At 47.5% G+C, this 18,545-nt stretch overlaps 1 protein-coding gene across 3 annotated transcripts; it reads left to right on the top strand.

Moving 5' to 3' along the window:
• Positions 1-7,346: 7,346 nt before the first annotated feature.
• On the top strand, positions 7,347-14,099 carry CCDC190 (coiled-coil domain containing 190). 3 transcript variants are annotated; one of them, XM_079154500.1, is made up of 4 exons: positions 7,347-7,675; positions 8,807-9,065; positions 12,328-12,448; positions 12,720-14,099. In XM_079154500.1, the coding sequence occupies exons 2-4, from the start codon at positions 8,879-8,881 to the stop codon at positions 13,309-13,311; spliced, it is 900 nt and encodes a 299-aa protein (XP_079010626.1). In that variant the 5' UTR covers positions 7,347-7,675; positions 8,807-8,878; the 3' UTR covers positions 13,312-14,099. The 3 variants fall into 3 exon arrangements, with proteins under 3 accessions (XP_079010626.1, XP_079010627.1, XP_079010625.1); XM_079154501.1 differs by having other exon boundaries at positions 7,347-7,679; positions 8,871-9,065; XM_079154499.1 differs by lacking the exon at positions 7,347-7,675 and having other exon boundaries at positions 7,727-9,065.
• Positions 14,100-18,545: the final 4,446 nt, after the last annotated feature.

The following is an 18,545-nucleotide window of genomic DNA, read 5'->3' as shown; positions in this document are numbered from 1 at the left end:
AGGGTGACCTTAGGGAGTTGAGATGACTGGGAGGGTGACCTTAGGGAGTTAAGATAACTGGGAGGGTGACCTCAGACAGCTTAAAAAAATGTCCATTCTTTCATTTCCCCATTTTCTTTTCTGGTAAGTTCTAATCATGGAACTTCTGTCTCTATATACTCTTCTCCAAAGCTATTTCCGTGGCGGAGGGACTGGTATTATTGCCTGAGCATTAGTACCTGTACAGCACTTATTCTTTCCCTGATGAAGGTAACTAGGCGATTTCAGGCAGGCAAGAGCCAAGGGGGCGGGCCACCAATTAGCAGCCCCTTGTTTGCAGTCCTTGATAAACAGTCCTTGATAAAGGCAGGTAAATTTGGTAATCAATGGCCTCCGGAGATCCTTGACATTCCATTCTTCCAGGGGCAGTCTCCAACTTGCAGAGACAGATGACCTCATGGCTTCATTTCCTCGATTTGACCCGATCCCCTATTTCTACACTAACTACCTATTCCCAATTCTGGCTTCATTCCCCCCTTTAGCTTTAGGAACCCATAACTGCTTGTTAAGAAAATGAAAAGGGGCGTCGGTCATTCTGGCTGCTTCGAAGCTGAATGGGGGCAGCGAGGGGCAAGCAGTTTGGAGTTCCTTCTTTTTAAAAAATCGGGTCAATCGAGGGGTCCCAGGAAGAAGCCTGGTTGGGGAAGAGCAGGTTGTAAAGTCATCTGGGGGTGGCTGCTTCTATGATAGAAGAACAAAAAGACATGAGTACTGAAATGAGATTAACACAAAGTAAATGTTGCAGCATCTGAAATATGCCACTGAGTATCATGAAAATGACAGAAGTTAATCTCTCACCAGGAGGTGGAAGAACTGAGAAATTGTTCCCATAACTAGGCCTAGCAAAGGCTGGAGAGGACAAGGCCTTTATTTGGGGATTTTAACATTGCCATAGATGTCCCCCAAAAATATAGTTAAGCTACTTAATGTCATCTGATTTTGTAAAATATCCCTTTATTGGTATAACCTGTGTTTAGTAGAGATCTCTATACTTCTGTTACTTAGGAATAGATAATCATACTGGCAAACATAGATTAAGTCTACCTGTGTAGCTTAGGAAGGTCTGCAGGCCTTAAACTGACTAAAAACTTCTGACTCTGGCAGTTTCTCTGATAGTTATCAGGCTACATCTAAAGTTACATTTAACTATTATTTCCTTTAAATGCCCAAGAATGGCTATACTTTGGTTTTAACTGTTTTGCTGGGTGTCTAAGATCAAGCTGGTCAAATTGACCTGGTTCCTGTCTTGTTAAAGAGTCAGCTGAGTCCCACAGGGGTCACTTGTACAGAACTTAAGAGCGGCTCCTTAGCTCCACCAGTGACTTTGGTTAGGCAGGGTCTCTTGATGGGGTGACTTCCTTTAGAAACATCAAGGGATGTTTCCCCTTTTCCATGACCCTCCTCTGCAGCAGATGCACTGGATGATTTTTCATCCTCTAGTCAACAATCTCCTTGATCAGGAGGTTGTGTGACCCAGAGTTGCAACGCTCCTTAGAGAAGTTCTCTTATTCCCTGGGTTCAGGCTAATGTTGAGGGCAAGACCCAAATATGGACTTTTCTTGACCTCTGTATTTAACTCCAATTTCTAAGTTTGATCTTAATTATCCAGCAAGCCAGTCTCACCAGTCATAAATTAAGAGTAATGGGCTTTAACTTTAATGTCCATAACTTTACAGTTATTTACCCTTTTATCTAACTGGAGACTGCATTAGTACTGGAAGTTACCACTATCTATTCTATAGGTGATGGCTTATTATCACAAGTTATCTAGGTTGTTTGTTCTTGGAGCAGCTACTTCTGCAAAACATTAACAGGTAACAGTTTTACAAAATGAAATTAGCAAGAGTAAAAATATATTCAGCTTGTATAATAGCTATCTTGAATTTCGATTGAGAACTACATTCTATCCCCTATTTGAGATCACAGTACTTTTACAACAAGAACCAATCTTTTGACTATAACTTTAAATAAGCTGAAGTCTGGCTTATTTTGGAGTCACTCTAACATGCAGTAAGGTGGGAGGCAGAGCCTTATCTCAGGTAAGGCAGGGCTCTTTACAGATCTTAAGTGTTCTAATTCTGATGTTGATCTTTGCTTCTTCCTTAAATATCATTAAGTAGTTTACATATACTGTTTCCTGAGTCTATATAAACTTTATAATTAACACAATTTAACATAGTATCTAAAACATGAATCAAAGAAAGGCTGAAAGAGCTTTTGTTATTTCCACAATCCGAGAGTGCTGGGACTCGAACCCAGGCCTCCCACTTGAGAGTCAGGAACTCTACGTACGAGATGAGCTAAATGGCCTGCACTGAGAGAGCTTTTAACTTTCCTTTTGTGATTAAATGGCAAAATGTTTTCATGTTTCTTTCATGTTTCACAATATTAACCTTTAAACAATCAGACTCTAATGTTTAGAAATACATTTACATTTGAAATTCTTTATCCCAGTGTAAAAAGTAACAAATTTTACACATACCCTATTGATAGCAGGTCCTATAATAGAACATTAAATGATAGAAATAAATCCCCAATAAAATTTACTCTTTATAAGATTAAGATTACCATTACAGACAAGTTTAATCTGGAGGATAGCAGAGCTTAATAAATTAGTTGCTTTAAAAACTTGTGGTCCTGAAAAATATGAACACATTTAATATACAACTAGTGACCATTTCACAAATACCTTGACACTTTTATCTTACCAAATTGAGTTTTTAAAGAGAAATGTATACTCTGTAACAAAGTACAATACTCTATAATAGTTGTTTAATCATAATTGTATACACCCCAATTTTTAAGACTAATTGTTCTAAAGAATAAAACTTAATAGACACAAAGTTAAGAGTAAATTAGTGTTTCAAATCCTTGTCATTTTACCATGTCATTCTACCATATAGATTAAACTTTGGTTTATATCAGAACGTTAGTATTTCACCTTAGGAAAAACCTTCAATAGTTTTAGCTGTCTCACATACATATAACCAACTTAGTTACACACAAACTTGTTGAAACTTGCCTTTTACTTACACAGACTTTCTTAGCACTTACTTAGACCCTCATGTATTTCATCACACAAGCACTTTCTTACCCAGAAACATTTCCTTTTTCCTTTTACTAAATATATTTCCATACCCAGAACCTTTTATTTTCTCTTTCCTACTCGTTGACCCCTTTTTGTTCACATTCTGAAACAACTCTTATGAAATTTCTGAATTTAGATAAATTACTCTATTTTAATAAGATTAAATATTCTGTTGTTTATAGTACTCTAATTGAAACACAGTTGAAACTTTTGGGACCCTTTGTATATAGAATTGCACTTGTTAGGACATACTCTTAGTAACCTTGTTTTTAGTTTAGTGATGACACAAAGCAAGTTTAAACCCTTTTATTTACCAACCTATGAAAACACCAATAATGTTTAAGTATGATACCCCATGGAATTTAAGGAGTTAAAAGTACTCGATGTTATTTAAATGTTATTAGCATTTTAACTTTGTAAATTAATCAGATGTCTCTACAAACACATTAGAGTAATCCCATACATGTTAACTCTAATTCACTTATTCTGTAAAAAAAACCAAGATATCAGACAAGTGTCCTGAACAGTATTTGCTGTCTCTTCCCTGTTGAAGAAAAGTCCTAGAAACAATTGATATTAGACATTTTATTAACATCAATATTTTATTAGCTTGACCACCTAGAGACTTGCAAGTTATTTTCAAAGACATTTTACTCTTGTTAGTTTACCCAATTTGAACCTTTTTAAATCACGTGAATTAAAAGTATCTGGATCCATTTTTAAATCTTAATTTTAGGAGCGCTCAGTTTTGATACAGACAAAACATGACATCAGACAGCACAACATACAAATAACACAAAATCAAGCCCTTGTAACTTCATAGGTGAATCTCCATTGCAGTGTAACAGATGTTCAAAAACTCTAGTTGAATAAAAAATAGAACTGGTCAAAAAAATCATGAGCTCAAAAAAACATATAATTAAAAAAAACCAAGAGTCCTGGAAAAAAATCATACGGCCGTTAATTACTTTAGTAAAGTACCATAAAATTTACTTTGCTGGAGTTTTAAAGACTCTTTTTACCTTTTCTTTCCCTGGGTTTGAGACCGGTCTCCTACTGAGCCTTTAGGCTTCTTTTATTTATATTTCAATGCAAGCCTGGACTGAGATCTGGAAGGATCTAACAGGTTTTAACAGAAACTTTGTGTCTAAGGCATTTTAGCCATCTCATCCGGACAGGTTGGATGTTAAAATTATGAGACCTTATTTTTCATTACTTTTGAGACTGAAGCTACTTTGCTAAGTTACCCTTTAGGGCTGTTGGGAGGGGGAGTCCAGAGAAGGAACCTTTGGGGTCCACCCGAGAGTAGCCCGGGCCCAGAACCCCCCAGTTGTTCCAACCCTTCCTCCACCTCCGCCACAAACACACAACAGAACCAGATACAGACAGGCGCCAATCTCTGATCCACCAATTGAACCCCATCAGCGCCCTTACCGACGGAGACTACCAGGCGTCCCTGGCTCTCCTTCCACCCTTAGGGCGTCCCCCAGGGCTGCAACCTGTGGCCCCCCAGGCACGTCTACCGGCCACTGTCCGGCCCCTCTCACGAGTCACCGAACGGCTGCCACCGAAACCGAAAGCGCGCTCACAGAACCAGACCAACTAACAAAACACAAGACAAAGACAGACAACTTCGGGGTACCCCTTCTTACCTCCAAGGTCGACTCCGCGGATGAGGGGGGGCCGTCTTATCCCGGACGAGCCCCCAAATGTAAGGCCCCCCCAAAAGGAAACCCCAACTCTGTCCCATGGATGGACGGCAACCCCAATCAACCGCAGGAGGCGTCACTTGATGCAAACCGCAAGAGGTGTTTATTCCAGCGCGCTGGGACCCAACTCCAGGAGTCGAGTCCCTAGCAGAAAATCTTGTAGGTTTATAAAGGCAGAAACCACACATCGGGAGGAGTCACACATGAAAGGGGGAAAAGGGGGGACAAAGCTGCCGGGAAATTTCAAAGGGGGGTCTGGGTTTGCTGATAACATACAACATGTTTCACAATGTTTTACAATAGGGCGTAGATTCTGGTCAATAGTTTCTGGTAATCATTCTGTTTGATCACTATCTGGCTATCTGGCTCAATTTACCCTTTTATTCTCTGTTTGGGGCTGTTTCTTGGAACAGCTTTAAGGGCTTTGTTCCCATTCCTGGGAGGGTGACCTTAGGGAGTTAAGATGACTGGGAGGGTGACCTCAGACAGCTTAAAAAAATGTCCATTCTTTCAATACCTGGCATAAGTTTTGAAACATCTCAATATTTATTAGGATCCTCCAAAAGCCTCCTTAAATTTATTTTTGTCTGTCTTAAGTTGGGAGGGTCTCCTCGATTTTCCTCCCTTAGTGGGCGATTCCTCAAGGCTTTCTCCTCTCATGGTAGAGATTATTGATGTCAAGCATGGTAACATATGAAAGGCACTTTTCTTGATCATTTGCAATTTAGCAGTATGCAGGCTAGTGGTGAACCTGGCAATACTGTTGAGAGAGAAGCTCCCTTCTGAGTTAGAAGTAGGGACGTCTCCCTAACTGAGCTTCCTTACGGTCCAGAAAAACCCGTCTCTCACTATCTGGCTTTGCCAAAGTTATTTCTGGCCTTCTTCGGCAAAGTGCTAGGGTCCTAGTTTGCCCTGTGCTAGGGACCCTGGGAGGATTCAGACTTAAGGGCATTACTGCTTTCCTCCTGCCACTATAAACTCCTAATTGTGAAAAACGATGACAAAAGTAAAAAAGCGTGCCTTTTGCCTATCTTTTTGCCCTGTAGACTAAAGGAATCTCCGGAGGGTGAGGGGACATCTATTGGTTGTTAGGTGTATAACGCCCTTTGCTTGGAGGGTCTCACGGGAGGGGTTTTTAAATGCCTCCCTCTTGCAGCTTAAAGAGAACACCGTGAGCACATTTAAGCACAGGAACAGTAATGGGGAGACTCTAGTGTCTACACTAGTGAAGGCTAACTATGCGAACAAAGGGAACCTGGGCATTTTCACACTAATCATCCCAGGCCTTAATCCTACAGCTTGAATCCCTAATGTCTGACCGGCAAGGGAAGGGGAGCATCCAGGAGGAGTGGATGTGCGGGAGTGTTGTGCACTGTGTGGCCCATACGGAGGCAGAGGTAATTGGCGCTTTCCCTCAGTGCCATTCGTCTACCGATCACTCTGGATACCCCTCAGGGCTGTCGGGAGGGGGAGTCCGGAGAAGGAACCTTTGGGGTCCACCCGAGAGTAGCCCGGGGCCGAGAACCCCGCAGTTGCTCCAATCCTTCCTCCACCTCCTCGCATCGTGGGCAGACCAGGACTAGGGACACTGTGTACTGGCGGCAATTGCGCTCCGGGCCTGGACAGAAAAGTAGGAAACGGCTTCAGCACAGTCCAACATGCCTGCAGAGCAGGTGATTGGAAACTTGCCTGGGCCGGGAAACCTCTCACCCGAGTCTTAAGAATGGCGGCTGCACTAACTGCATTTAAGTAGCCGACGGGTGCCCATTTTGCCCTCCAAAAATAAAGAGACAGAAAGATGCACCTCAAACAGATGTGAGGTGCGTGGAGAATGAAGCTTACTTACCTTGGCGTAAATCTCGGTGGGACCTCCAAATCTGATACCGCTGTTTACCGGTGCCGAATTCTGCTCCTTCTAATGTTGAAGATTGAACACTAGAGAAGCACGCCAAGTCAAGCATATTAAGCAGGTTTTATTTAAAGGTAATAATACAGACTTCTCCCGGCAGGGAGAAGGGGGCCATGGCTGATGTTCTAAAGTCCCCAGAAGTGAGCCACCCTACATCTTTTATAGATTAAATTCTCTTTTGTTCTCCAGTTCTCTCCTTCCTTATCTCTCCTTCCTGCCTACTGACTAGGCCTGGTTTTGCATAAAGTGAGAAGCGAGGGGCAGGGGAAGGGCCAAGGTGATTCAGCCAGGCAAGGGCCCAGGGGGCATTAATTAGCAGCTCCATGCTTGCAGTACTTGATAAAGGCAGGTAAATTTGGTAAGCAATGGGCTCCGGAGATCCTTGACATTCCATTCTCCCAGGGGCAGGTTCCAACTTCCAGAGGCAGATGATTTTATGGCCTCCATTTCCTCGATTTGACCCGATCCCCTATTTCTACACTAACTACCTGTTCCCAATTCTGGCTTCATGCTCACTGTGCAAAACGTGCACAAGCACAGCAGAGAAAATGGTGCTTTCTTTCCAGGAAGCAGGGTGGGTGGGGGAAGGGAAGCACGGCAGAAGAGGAGGGGGAGGGGGCCTGTGTACACAGGGAGCCGCGCCTCATTCTTGGCTCCCATGGACACAGCCAGGAGGGGGAGGCTTGAGGCTGGCAGCCTTCCTGCACTCTCAGCGCCTTTCCTCCAGGGCTGTGCCCAAGGCCCTGGGGGCCAACTCTCCAGAAGAGGGGGTGGAGGGAGGGAGAGAGCTTTCCAGTGCACCCAGCACTCCCGAGACTCTGCAGTTCTCCCTTGCTCCTACCCACACCAGGCTGTCCGTTTGTGGCAGAAAACAAGACTGGTCTGAGTGGAAGAAGCAAGGACTGTTCCCACCGTGAAAACCCTGCCTTTGTAGGTAAGTGCTGCTCACCATGCTTGTCAATGAGTTTCATCTTCTCTTTAGATGCTAAGTCAAGCTCTCTTAAAGCAGAGTCTTATACTGAGCTGCCTTGAACCCGACCTCATCTCCCTCTTAATGCTGACCTTCTTCCTGCACTTTTCCCACAAAAGCCTTATTAAGGGCTGGGGATATGGCTCAGTCGGTAGAGTGCTTGCCTTGCAAGCACAAGGCCCTGGGCTCAATCCCCAGCACCACAAAAAAAAAAAAAAAAAAAAGCCATATTAATGGTGATTCATTTATGTCCTGTACACATGTCCTCCTATGAGCTGAGGTAAGTTTCTCAAGGTCTCCAAGGAAAGGCAAGGCATATCCTGGCATATTAGTGCCACTGAGTTTGGTTGAGGTGAAGTTGGTGCAAGTTGAGTCATCGGGGTGCATGAAGGGTGGACAGAGGCTGAACTCTGAGAAGACAGGTGGGGGTGGAAGAGGGGCTCATGTCCCATGACTCCCTCGTTCCCCACGATCACTCGTTGTTGACGTCCTTCTATTTTTGCAATTGCAGACTCCATTCTGCCTGCTCTTAGAAATGTCAATTGTTCGGATTTTGCGTGAGTTTGTAGACTCCAGAGTGGAGGCTCGAAAGTTACCTGAGAGCAGGAACAGTCTCACCTCTACCCTCAGCTCTCAACAGGGCATTGGTCCCTGCAGGACAGCAGGCTGAGGGAATGTGTGTGCGAGTGAACGAGCTGAGGACCAGCAGGCCTGGGGCCTAGGTGCTCAGACCCTCTCCAGGCCTCTGAGCAGGCCCTTTGGGAGTAATAGTCTTTACCAAAGAGTAGAAAGGTGTCCTGTTCTGGGTGAGTAACGTCTTGTGTATGTAGAAAGCGCCTACCTCCTGCCCCCTGCTGAAGAGTCGTTCATATTTCCCACTTGATCTTTACACAAAGGGCCACGTAGGGAGCCCTCTCTCCATTGCTGTCATAGAGGCAAGGAGGCCGAGCGTAGGGAAGCGACTTGACCCCATCTTTTTACACTCCGAAAACTCATTGTACTCTAGGCAGTGCTTCCTGACAGTGTGGCCTGACCTGACTGGGCAGCTGTGGCTTTGGAAGCACACAGCTTCGGTGCCAGCTGACCAATAGCAGGCCCCGCTCTGTCAGGCTGGTTGCAGTACATGGAAGTACCTTGCTCCTCGTCTCTGGACAGTGAGGAGAATGGAGAGGAGGGCCGTCAGGGGACCACTGCACAAGCACTTGGATCTGGAGAGGAAGATGGCCAAGCAGGCTGAAGCCAGACTCCGCCAACGACTGCAGAGTCTAGAGGCCATCTGCCTCTACCAGGTGAAGCTGCTGACCAGGGAGCAGAGGCAGCTCCAGAGGGAGCAGCAGAGACTGCAGCAAGGTGAGGCTTCTCGGTGGGCGGGCTGCTGCAGGCTGAGCGGGCGGCAGCAGGTTCTGCTGAGGGAAGAGTGGTGCTCTCGCTCCTGGGCAGCCAGCCGTCTGGGGCCCCAGACCCAGGACAGCAGGAGCTTCCTATCCTGCTCAGACCTCCATGTCCCTCCGCCCTCCCGGGTCCCACAGCTGACTGAGCAGCTACTCAGAAACCTCGGCTTCCAGCCTCTGCCTTTTCTCTCTCTTGCCTGAACTCCTGGCTTCCCGCTGTCTCAGGTGGTTCCTCCTTCTGCTCTCTGTTCGCTCATCTGAGCTGGTTTGGTTTCGCCCCTCTTTGCGTCTCTTCTTTTATTATTGGAGCTAATAATCATTGATCGAGCTGCTACTAAGGTTCAAGTTCCAGTCCCAGCCCCATTTATAAAGGAAGAGTGAAATCATCTAGAATCATGACCTCAGGTTCTCAGACACCATGGAAATGATTCTGCCCTGGTGAAGCTATTGGAGGAGTCAGTGAGCACTTGAAACCCACCTAGACACAAAGCAAGTGCTGGGAAATGATTTCTTCTCACAAAATAGTACAGATTCATTACAGAGCTGAAACTCTCCTACTGTTTTGTTGAACATTGTCACAGTTGTAGAATTTGTAGAAACTAGTTCTCCTTTGTTCGTCAATAAAATAATTAGATTTTAGTATTACTTGAAAATTCAGAGAGAATTGGAGATGAACCCAGCCTTTGGGACCCCTTCTTGCCCAACTCAGGTGCCAGAAGCCAGGGGCTCTGAGTGATGTGCCATGTCCAAGAGGAAAGTCAGTTGCACACAGGGCGGAAAGTCCTCAGGTCTGCCCAGCCTGACAGACACTGAGCCAAGAGCAGGGGCAGACGTCAGGCCTGGAATTGTCTCTAAGCTCCAAATGTTTTTAGCTACATCTGATCACTTCTAGTCTCCTTGGGACTGAAGGGTAACTTTGAGCAAGAGTGGAGCCTCCTGCTTTTATTTCTGTGTCTGCGACAAATGGCTGAATCACCGAGGGTGAGAACAGGGCCTGAGGAGGGCCCTGGAGGGCACTGTTTGATCCCACTGCAATCTCCAGAGGCCACGGCAGGCCAGTGGCCCCTCTCTGGAGGACGCCTTGCTGAGCAGTCGCCTCAGCTGCCGGTGTGTGCAGGGCCCCGATGCCTGGCCTCATCTCCACGTTCTCCGAAGGTCATGATCTCTCTAAGTCTCAACCGTGGACAGTCTAAAAAGGGAAAAGGGAAGGAGAGACATGCCCTGCCTTGGCGCGTCTTAGAGTTTGAATCAGTGGGCTAGAGATTTAAGCTCGAACATCCAGCTTTTCAGGCACTACGGCAGATTGTTCCGGGTCAGGTGTTTTACAGACCAGACTTCACAGAACACGATGACAGTCACTCAGAAGCTGGAATGGGGATGTGACGAAACGTGGTCTTTGCTCCTGAGATGCTCATATTTAGATTGGAGGTTAGCTGTACCTTCAAAAAATTATCATCAGAAATATTAACTGCTAAGTTAGAGTCACTTACAAAGTTGGGCAGGAGCATTGGAATCTCCCGACGTCCATCAAGGGCCCTCAGTAAGCTCTCCCAAGAGGTGGTGTGTGAGCAGAACCTGGAGAAGGGGTGAGTGGGGTTAGGAAGCCTGTCAGAGGTGGGCAGGAAGGGGTCGATTCTGGCAGAGAGCAGCAGTCTGCGTGGACACTGAAGAGCACGGCCTGCACGGCACTGCAGCTGGGCAGCTGCGGGAGGAAGGACAGCCAGTGTCCAGCCACAGACAGCTCCACAGGTCTCGCAACAGCAGTATTGCTCACACGTTGGGGGGGTCACTCTGGCCACAGTGTTTAGGCCGCAGGGTGAAGTCAGAGCAGACTCGATAGAATTCAAAGTGCAGGCGTGACCTGAGGGCTGAACTCAAGCACTGCTCAGGGGAAGAAAACGAGGCCAGCATCTCGAGGTATTTAGCAAGTAGAGTTGTAAGAGGCTTGTGACCAATATCGTGTCCAAGGAATGAGGAAGCAGGCTTGTGGGCTGGCCGGCTGGATGTGAGGAGGATGCAGGCTCTGTGCCGCCACAGACATACGCTGGGAACTGCCGTCAAAAAGAATCCCTAAGCTCCTTCTGGAACCTGCCAGCCCAGCAGGCCTGAGCTGAGACAGTGGCCTGGCAGGGGGGCAGCTCCCCATCCCCTAGTTCACAGGGAATGGCAAGTTCTCCAGGGAGAATGCCAGGAACAGTGCCAACGGCTTCAGAAAGGAGTGATCAGATTGCAGAGGTTGGGAGGTTACTGTGGATTCTGGATCCCTACCTGGTACCTGCTGACCACTCTTCTGCCTGCGTGTGTTCTGTTTTCACTTCCTGTGGCGCAGGGATTGTTCTCAGGACTTGGCACAGGCCAGGCAAGCACTCTGCCACTGAGCTGTGTGCTCAGTGCGAACCACTGCACTCAGGGGACTCATTTTCATTAAAACTCTCGTCCTCACATGACCAGCTTGTAGGAGGTCTTGAGAAACTGGTGGTCCCCTGTGGCCAGGAACACAGATGAAGAGCTGTCCCCTCTTGGCCAGTGGAGTCCCCTCGGTCATGGCTGGCAGTTGTAAAATCCTGCCAGGAGTTCACAGGTCACATAGTCGTGGTGAATGAGACAAAACTCACACGCAGTTATTTTGTCTTTCAAAACACCGTGCTTGCCAAGTAAACCTCCACGGGCTTTGGTTGTTTAAACTGTGGTCTCAGAGTTTCTAAATCCTCTCTGACACGGTCTGTGCAAACACTGCGAGCTCTACCGAGGTTTTCTGTTTCCTTGGTTGTGCCAGGTCAGCCTGGCATGTAGCGGGAATGTCACACACTGCAGCCCCTTTCCCTGCATTTCTTCTCGTACTATTTGTTCTCCAGGACTCCCTAACAAAGCACAGCAAATAAGGTCACTTAACAGACTTCACTGTCTCTTGATTCAGGAGTCTAGGAGTCCAAGATCAAAGGGTGGCTGTCCCTTGCACAATTGGGCACTGGAGAGAAGAAGGGCTGTGGCCTCTCTCCTTGGCAGGTGGGGGTGTCCTTTCCCATACGTTTCACGAGGTGCTCTCTTGTGTCTGTGTGTCTCAGTTCAAATGCGAGCACGGTCCTAATGGGTCAGAACCCATCCTAAAGGCCTCACTTAAGTGTAAAGAGCTAAGGGGTGAAGCACTCGGGCTGGGACCCCAGCATGCCACGCTGGGGGAGCGCAGTTCCCCCATAAACTTTTTCATTGACTTGAGGCAGATATTGTCAAGGCGAGAGTGTCCTCTTCTCTTGGGAATGGAACTCAGAAGAGGCCAGAAGTTGTCCTCAGGTTCCCACCACAGGGAGGACAGAAGCACAGACCTCCAAAAATTGAAATCAGGTAAGAAGGTACACGTTCAAGGCAGGAGTATGGCCCTGAGTTCTTCTTCCCCTTGACCCAGTGAAATATGCTTCTCTCCCAGAGGAAATGCCCCCTTCCCCCTGAGGAGACAGACCTCTCAGTTCTCCAGAGCCTCCGCGCTCTCCTGCCTCCACTCTCATACTCCACAACTCAGCAGGCTCCACCCTGATAGAGGCCTGTACCCTGAAGTCTAAACACGAGTCTCTTCTCAGTTTCCAGAGATCTTTCTTCTTCTTTCCTCCCTTCCCAGAGCACTGGCAACCAACATGACCCAGGAAAGGTACAAAATCAACTCCCACATGCCTCTTTTATGTCACACTGGCCTCAAAAACCCCACCGGGAGAAGAGAGCACTGGCCATCTCAGACTCACAGGACCGCCAGCTTTGTGGCAGAGAAGCTGCGAGCCCAGGAGAAAGAGTCTGCAAGCCCACCTCAGCGCACAGACCCCACAGAGGGCATCTCTGTCACACACCAAGACCAAGCAGTTTCCAGCAGCACTGCAGAGCGCAGCCTTCACTTCCACACCCCTGGTGCTAGTGGAACGGTCCACCTTGGTGAGACCAGATCCAAAGATGCCAATCTGAAGCCTGGCGGGAGTGCTGTGGAACAAATTCCCCCAAATTCCATGGAATGTGCAGGAGGCTGCAAAGGGGAGACCACAAAGCCAAGCTTCTCGGAGTTGTTTGCAAAGGCCAAAAATGCACACTATCTCCGGCACAGGGTCCCCCTGGAGTCTGAGAGGTTGCTCAGCATCAGGGAGATATTTGGGTGTGGAGACTCTTCACTGGCAGGCCAGGAAAGGGTCGTGGAAATGGTACCAGCTAAGTTCCCACCCCTCTAGCTGATTTGTGCAACCTGCTCGCGGCATGTATCAGAACCACTGGAGAGTGCGCTCCTCAAGTAAAGCAGTGCACGACTCTTGTACTTCTGCTCTGCACGTGTAGTCTAATCCGCCGATTCCACTTAGAGCACTGTGATCTTTCAGTGAACCACACGGTGCATGGAAAACACTTCGAGGGACGAATCTTCTGAAAGTACTTCAGTGACTGGCAGGTACTTCTAACGTCAGACAAAAACGTGAATGTATATTGATGGTGCAGGAGAAAGAGTGAGTCCTGCTTTCGTTGCCCCTCATTCCTGGGCAGGCTCCTGGGGCCGCACCTGCTGGAAGAGGCCCAGTCCTCCCTGTTTTGTGGTCGATGGTGGCAGGATAGGGGCAGCACTGAGCATGTGTGCCGTCAGAGGTCTATAAATAAAACTCGCTTTTGGCCTCAGCTCGTGCTCATTTTTTGAAGTACTGTCCTTCCTCCCTTCCCTTCTTCCTTCCTTTTCTGGTAGCTCCATTTCAGTTTTCTTTTTTCCTCTTTCAAAGATGTTACGTAATCTGTTCCTTTCCTATCCCCTAGAATCAAAAGATTTCAAAATTTTTATTCATCTCTCAGCACAATATTAAATTCATAACAGAATCTATCAAGAACCATCTCACTGTAAAATAAAAATTACCAACAACCAAAAAAGTTTGTTTCTGGATGGAACTGGAGACTATCATACTAAGTGAAATAAGCTGATCCCCCTCAAAACCAAAGGCCAAATGATAAACAGATGCTAACACACAATAAATGTGTGTGTGTGTGTGTGTGTGTGTGTGTGTGTGTGTGTAATAATAGAAAGTCACTGGATAAGACAAAGGGAAGCGAAGGGAAGGGAGAGGGGAGTAGGAAAGACAGTAGAATGAGTCAGACATCGATTTCCGATGTTCATATATGGATTCATGACAAACGTAACTCCATGTACAACCTCAAGAATGAGATTGTAATTAGAATAAGTTATACTCCATGTATGTATAACATGTTAAATATGCTCTACTGTCATATTTATCTAAAAAGAACAAATAAAAAATTACATAAAGGAGAAATACAAGAGCATCAATTTGCAAACTATTCCACACTGTGGCACATACAACAAGTTAAAAATATGCTTGTGGCACAAAGAAAGTTATTGTTTCATGAAGGTTCTGACTTGGGCTCTTTTATCAATGAATCTAGTGGACATTGCTGAAAGTAGTCAGCTTTTCACTGCTGTGACCTAAGTATCTGACAAGAACAAACTGGAGGAGGAAAATTTTAGTTTTGGCTCATGGTTTCAGAGTTTCAGTCCATGGTCAGCCAACTCCATCACTCTGGACCTGAGGCGAGGCAGAATATCTTGATGGAATGATGTGGTGGAGAGAGCTTTCCAGCTCATGGTGGTCAGGAAAAAGAGGAGGGGCCAGGGACAAAACATAATCCCCAAAAGCATGCCCACCATTACCCGCCTTTTCTAGCCATGCCCCACCTGCCTACAGCTACCACCAAGTATTCTTTCAAACTATTAATCCTTTAACCCACAAATGGATTAATCCATGATGAGACTACTCTCATAATCTAACCATGTTACCTCTGAGCATTCCTGCATTGTCTGTAATGTTTCTAATGCATGAACTGTTGGGGGACACTTCATACCCAAACCATGACACTGTCCTCACTGTTCAAATTTCACACTATGAGTGGCCTCAAAGATCGTCAGAAAATGACAACTCATCAGTAATGCATTCAAACCTATGGTCTACCTAATTAAGTGCAGACTGAAGTCATCATCACTCTTTATAATTTAGTGACTTACCTGATTCCATTAGGAAATCAGATTATACCAGTTAAGGCCAAGGTCCGTGTTCTCTGTCCTTGGCAAGCTTTGTTATCCTCAGGACCCAACCAGGAATGCCACAGCTTGGGATGTCCTGCGCTCTATCAAAGGTGAGGAGCAGAGGTTCTTTATCCTGGAGACCCATCTGGGAAGGTAGCTTGTCTGGGGATGCCTCAGGGCTCTGTCTAAGGTCAGTCGCAGAGCCTCCTTCTCCTGGGGACCCACCTAGGGAGACACCATGGCCTGGGGATTCCTGGAGGCTCTGTCTAAGGTGAGAACCAGAGCCTCCTTCTCCTCTGCACCTACCCATGGAGATGCCGTTGCAGACTCAGAATGACTGAGATCCATGTGAAGGAAAAATGAGGGGAAATCGTGTGCACTGCCCGGTGGCTGAGGAAGACGTTCTGCCGTTCTTCACTTTCTCAGGTAATGTCTTAGCAGAACTTACTTTATAAAAGTATTCCTTCTTGGGGCTTCGGCTGCTCATCATCATAGCAGGCCAGTGTGTTTTGTGTGACTTGAGTGTGTTTCTGGAGAGAAGTTCAAGGACACAGAAAGGAGAAACACAGATGGCTTCCCAAGATGGTGCAGGGGTGGCCCAGGGCCTGGAGTCTCACTAGGGCCGAGGGGAAGGGCTAATAATGTGCACCTCGTTGCTTACTCTTATTCTTGTTTTAATGACTCATTTTTTCCTATAGTGTTAAAGTACTTGAGAAATATTGGGAAGTTGATGTGTTAAAAATTGAAGTTTCTTCAAGAGTAAATATTGTACTTGTGTTTGTTAAAAGAAGAACCTGTGGGTGGGGTTATAGGTCAGAGTGGTGTCTAGTATGTGTGGGTAAAATCCCAGACACTATGACTTGCAAATTCTACATTATAAGTTAACTACTTTTGTCAATAAGTAGGTGACAAGAAAAGAAAGACTTAAGACATTAATCAAATGTGATGAATGTTCTTAGTTTGAACCTCATTTGTTTGCATCCAACTATAAAATTTATTTGAAATAGCTGAAGAAATCTGTGTATTAATTGGGCATTTGATATTAAGGAATTATTCAGAATTATTTTCAATTGTGGCTGCATTAAAGACTTCGTTGCATGACTACAGGTTTTAGGAGAAGCCTGATGAGGCTGGGGTTTGCTGGGTGAGTCTGCTCACAGTGGGGCGGGCTGTCTGGCAAGTCCCAGGGGCACAGTGCTGACGGCTGTGTGGACAGCCTCCAGGCTGCACTACCCGGAATCCTTAGTGTCCCAGGGCCAGTATGTGGCCGCAGCTGCTGCAGACCATTCAGCGTCATGTGGACGGAATGCTGGACTGAACTGCCCAGAATCCTCAGGGATGGCTGGGTGAGAGTGCAGCAAGCCACTTCAGGAGCCTCAGGGGTGAGGGCTGCCAAGTGATGAACTGCCCACCCAGAATCCCCAGAGCCCGCAACTCCTGGAGCCCTCTACAGTGAGGGCAGCATGGGCCAAAAGGCAGACCGTACTTCCCAACCCGGGGGCTGCAGCTTGCAGAAACCTCTGCAGTGAGAGCTGTGAGGATAACAGAATGACAAACTATGCTACCCATGATCCTGGTGCCTGTGGTTCCCAGGAGCCTCTGGGGTGAGGGCTGCAAGGGCAGAGTGACTTCAGGGTTAAATCCCGGGGGTTTAGCCTGAACCCTGAGCCCATAACTCCGCCGGTTTCTGTGGTGAGGGCTGTGATGGCAGAGCACACTAGCTAGAATCTTCAGGGCACCAGGGAAAGCCTGGGCTCTAAAACTCCGTGGGCCACCCAGCAGGGCTATGCAGGCAAAAGACTAAACTATATTATCCAGAGTCATCGAAGGCTGCAGCTATCCTCTGTGGTGAGTGGGCAAAAATTGGGCAACCCTTGGGGGATAGAGCTCCCAAGATCCTCTTGGTGAACAGGCAAAACACAACACGCATTACTCAGAATCCTCAGGACTGCAGCTCCCAGGGTCCTCTGTGGTGATACTACAGGGCAGAGAACGTGACTCACTGTCCAGGATTTTGGAGGTGTTGTTGTCCAGGTGAGTGTGCAGCCTGTGACAGCAATGAAGCCCATACATGCCGAAGTTCAGACTACACTACCCACAGTTCCTGGGGATACCCTGGTGAATGTGCAGCCTGCAGCTCCCGGAGTCCCCCAGAGGGAGGTCTGTGACTCCAGGGTAAGCGTGGGGTCTGCCGTTCTCGTGGCAGTCCCAGCGGGGGCATGCAGGCAAAACACTGTACTGCTTTACCTAGAAAACTAAGGAGACTGCAGCTCCCGGGGTCCTCAGTGGCGAGGGCTGCAGGGTAGAGAACTGAACCACACTGCCCAGAAGTCTTGAAGGTGCCCAAGTGCCTGTGTGGCCTGCAACTCCCAGAGGCCTGCTTGGTGAAGGCTGTGCCGGCTAAAGGACAGACCGCGTTACCCAGAATCCCTTGGGGCCTGCAGCTCCCAGACACCTTTCTGTTAAAGGAGGCCTGGGCGAGCTTTGTATTGACTACCCAGACTCCTCAGGGTTGCCCAGGCAAGCTTGTAACTACAGATCCCAGGAGGCTTAATGGTGAGGTCGACCCAGGTAGGATGGGCTGCAGCATCCAGAATATTCAGTGGCCTGAGCTCTCAGAGGCTCTGCACTAGGGATGCCCAGGTAGAATGGGCTATGATACTCAGAATTCCTGGGGCTCAAAGCTCCAAGGAGTCACTGTGGTGTGGGCTTCACCAATGTAGCACCAGACTACAACGTCCATCACCTTTGGCGCCCACAGCTCCCAGGACTTGCTGCTGTGGCGAGGGCTGCATGGACCGAGCATCAGACTGCACTGCCCAGAATCCCTGAGAGTGCTTGGATGACTGTGTGGCCTGCAGCTCCTGGAGACCTCTGTAGTAGGCTGCATTGCAGAGCACTGAATCACACACCCAGAATCCTGGGGGGTGTGAGGGTGAATCTGCTACCTGTAGCCCCCATAGGCTTCTGGGGTGAGGGCTGCATGGGCAGAACACCAGACCCCACACCAGGGTCCTCCAGGGTTCCTGGACCAGCAGGTGGCACACAGCTCCTGTGGTCTACCATGGCAAGGGCTATGTGGGAAGAACAACCCTCGCCATGTGTCCAGAATCCCTGGGAATTCTGAATGAATGTGTAGCTCAAATCTCCCAGAAGCAGCCCCAGTGAAAACTGGGCAGGAGGGACAGACTGAATTATCTAAAATGCAAGGCAGGGGGGTTCAGCCCGCAGCTGAACAAGAGGCAAGAGGCCACTGCCGGGCTTGGTATGAGCACAGGTTCTCCTGATCTTGACCAAGGCCACTGTGAACTAGGACTTAACTTCCTAAAACCTGTGATCCTAAAATGGGGCAGTCCCTGGCTATGTCCACTCTGTTTCAAAGACTACACTTCC

This window comes from Sciurus vulgaris, assembly GCF_902686455.1.
Source record: "Sciurus vulgaris genome assembly, chromosome: 9".
NCBI lineage: Eukaryota > Metazoa > Chordata > Mammalia > Rodentia > Sciuridae > Sciurus > Sciurus vulgaris.
Note: the sequence above shows the minus strand (reverse complement) of the source record. Positions and strands in the feature narration are given on the sequence as shown.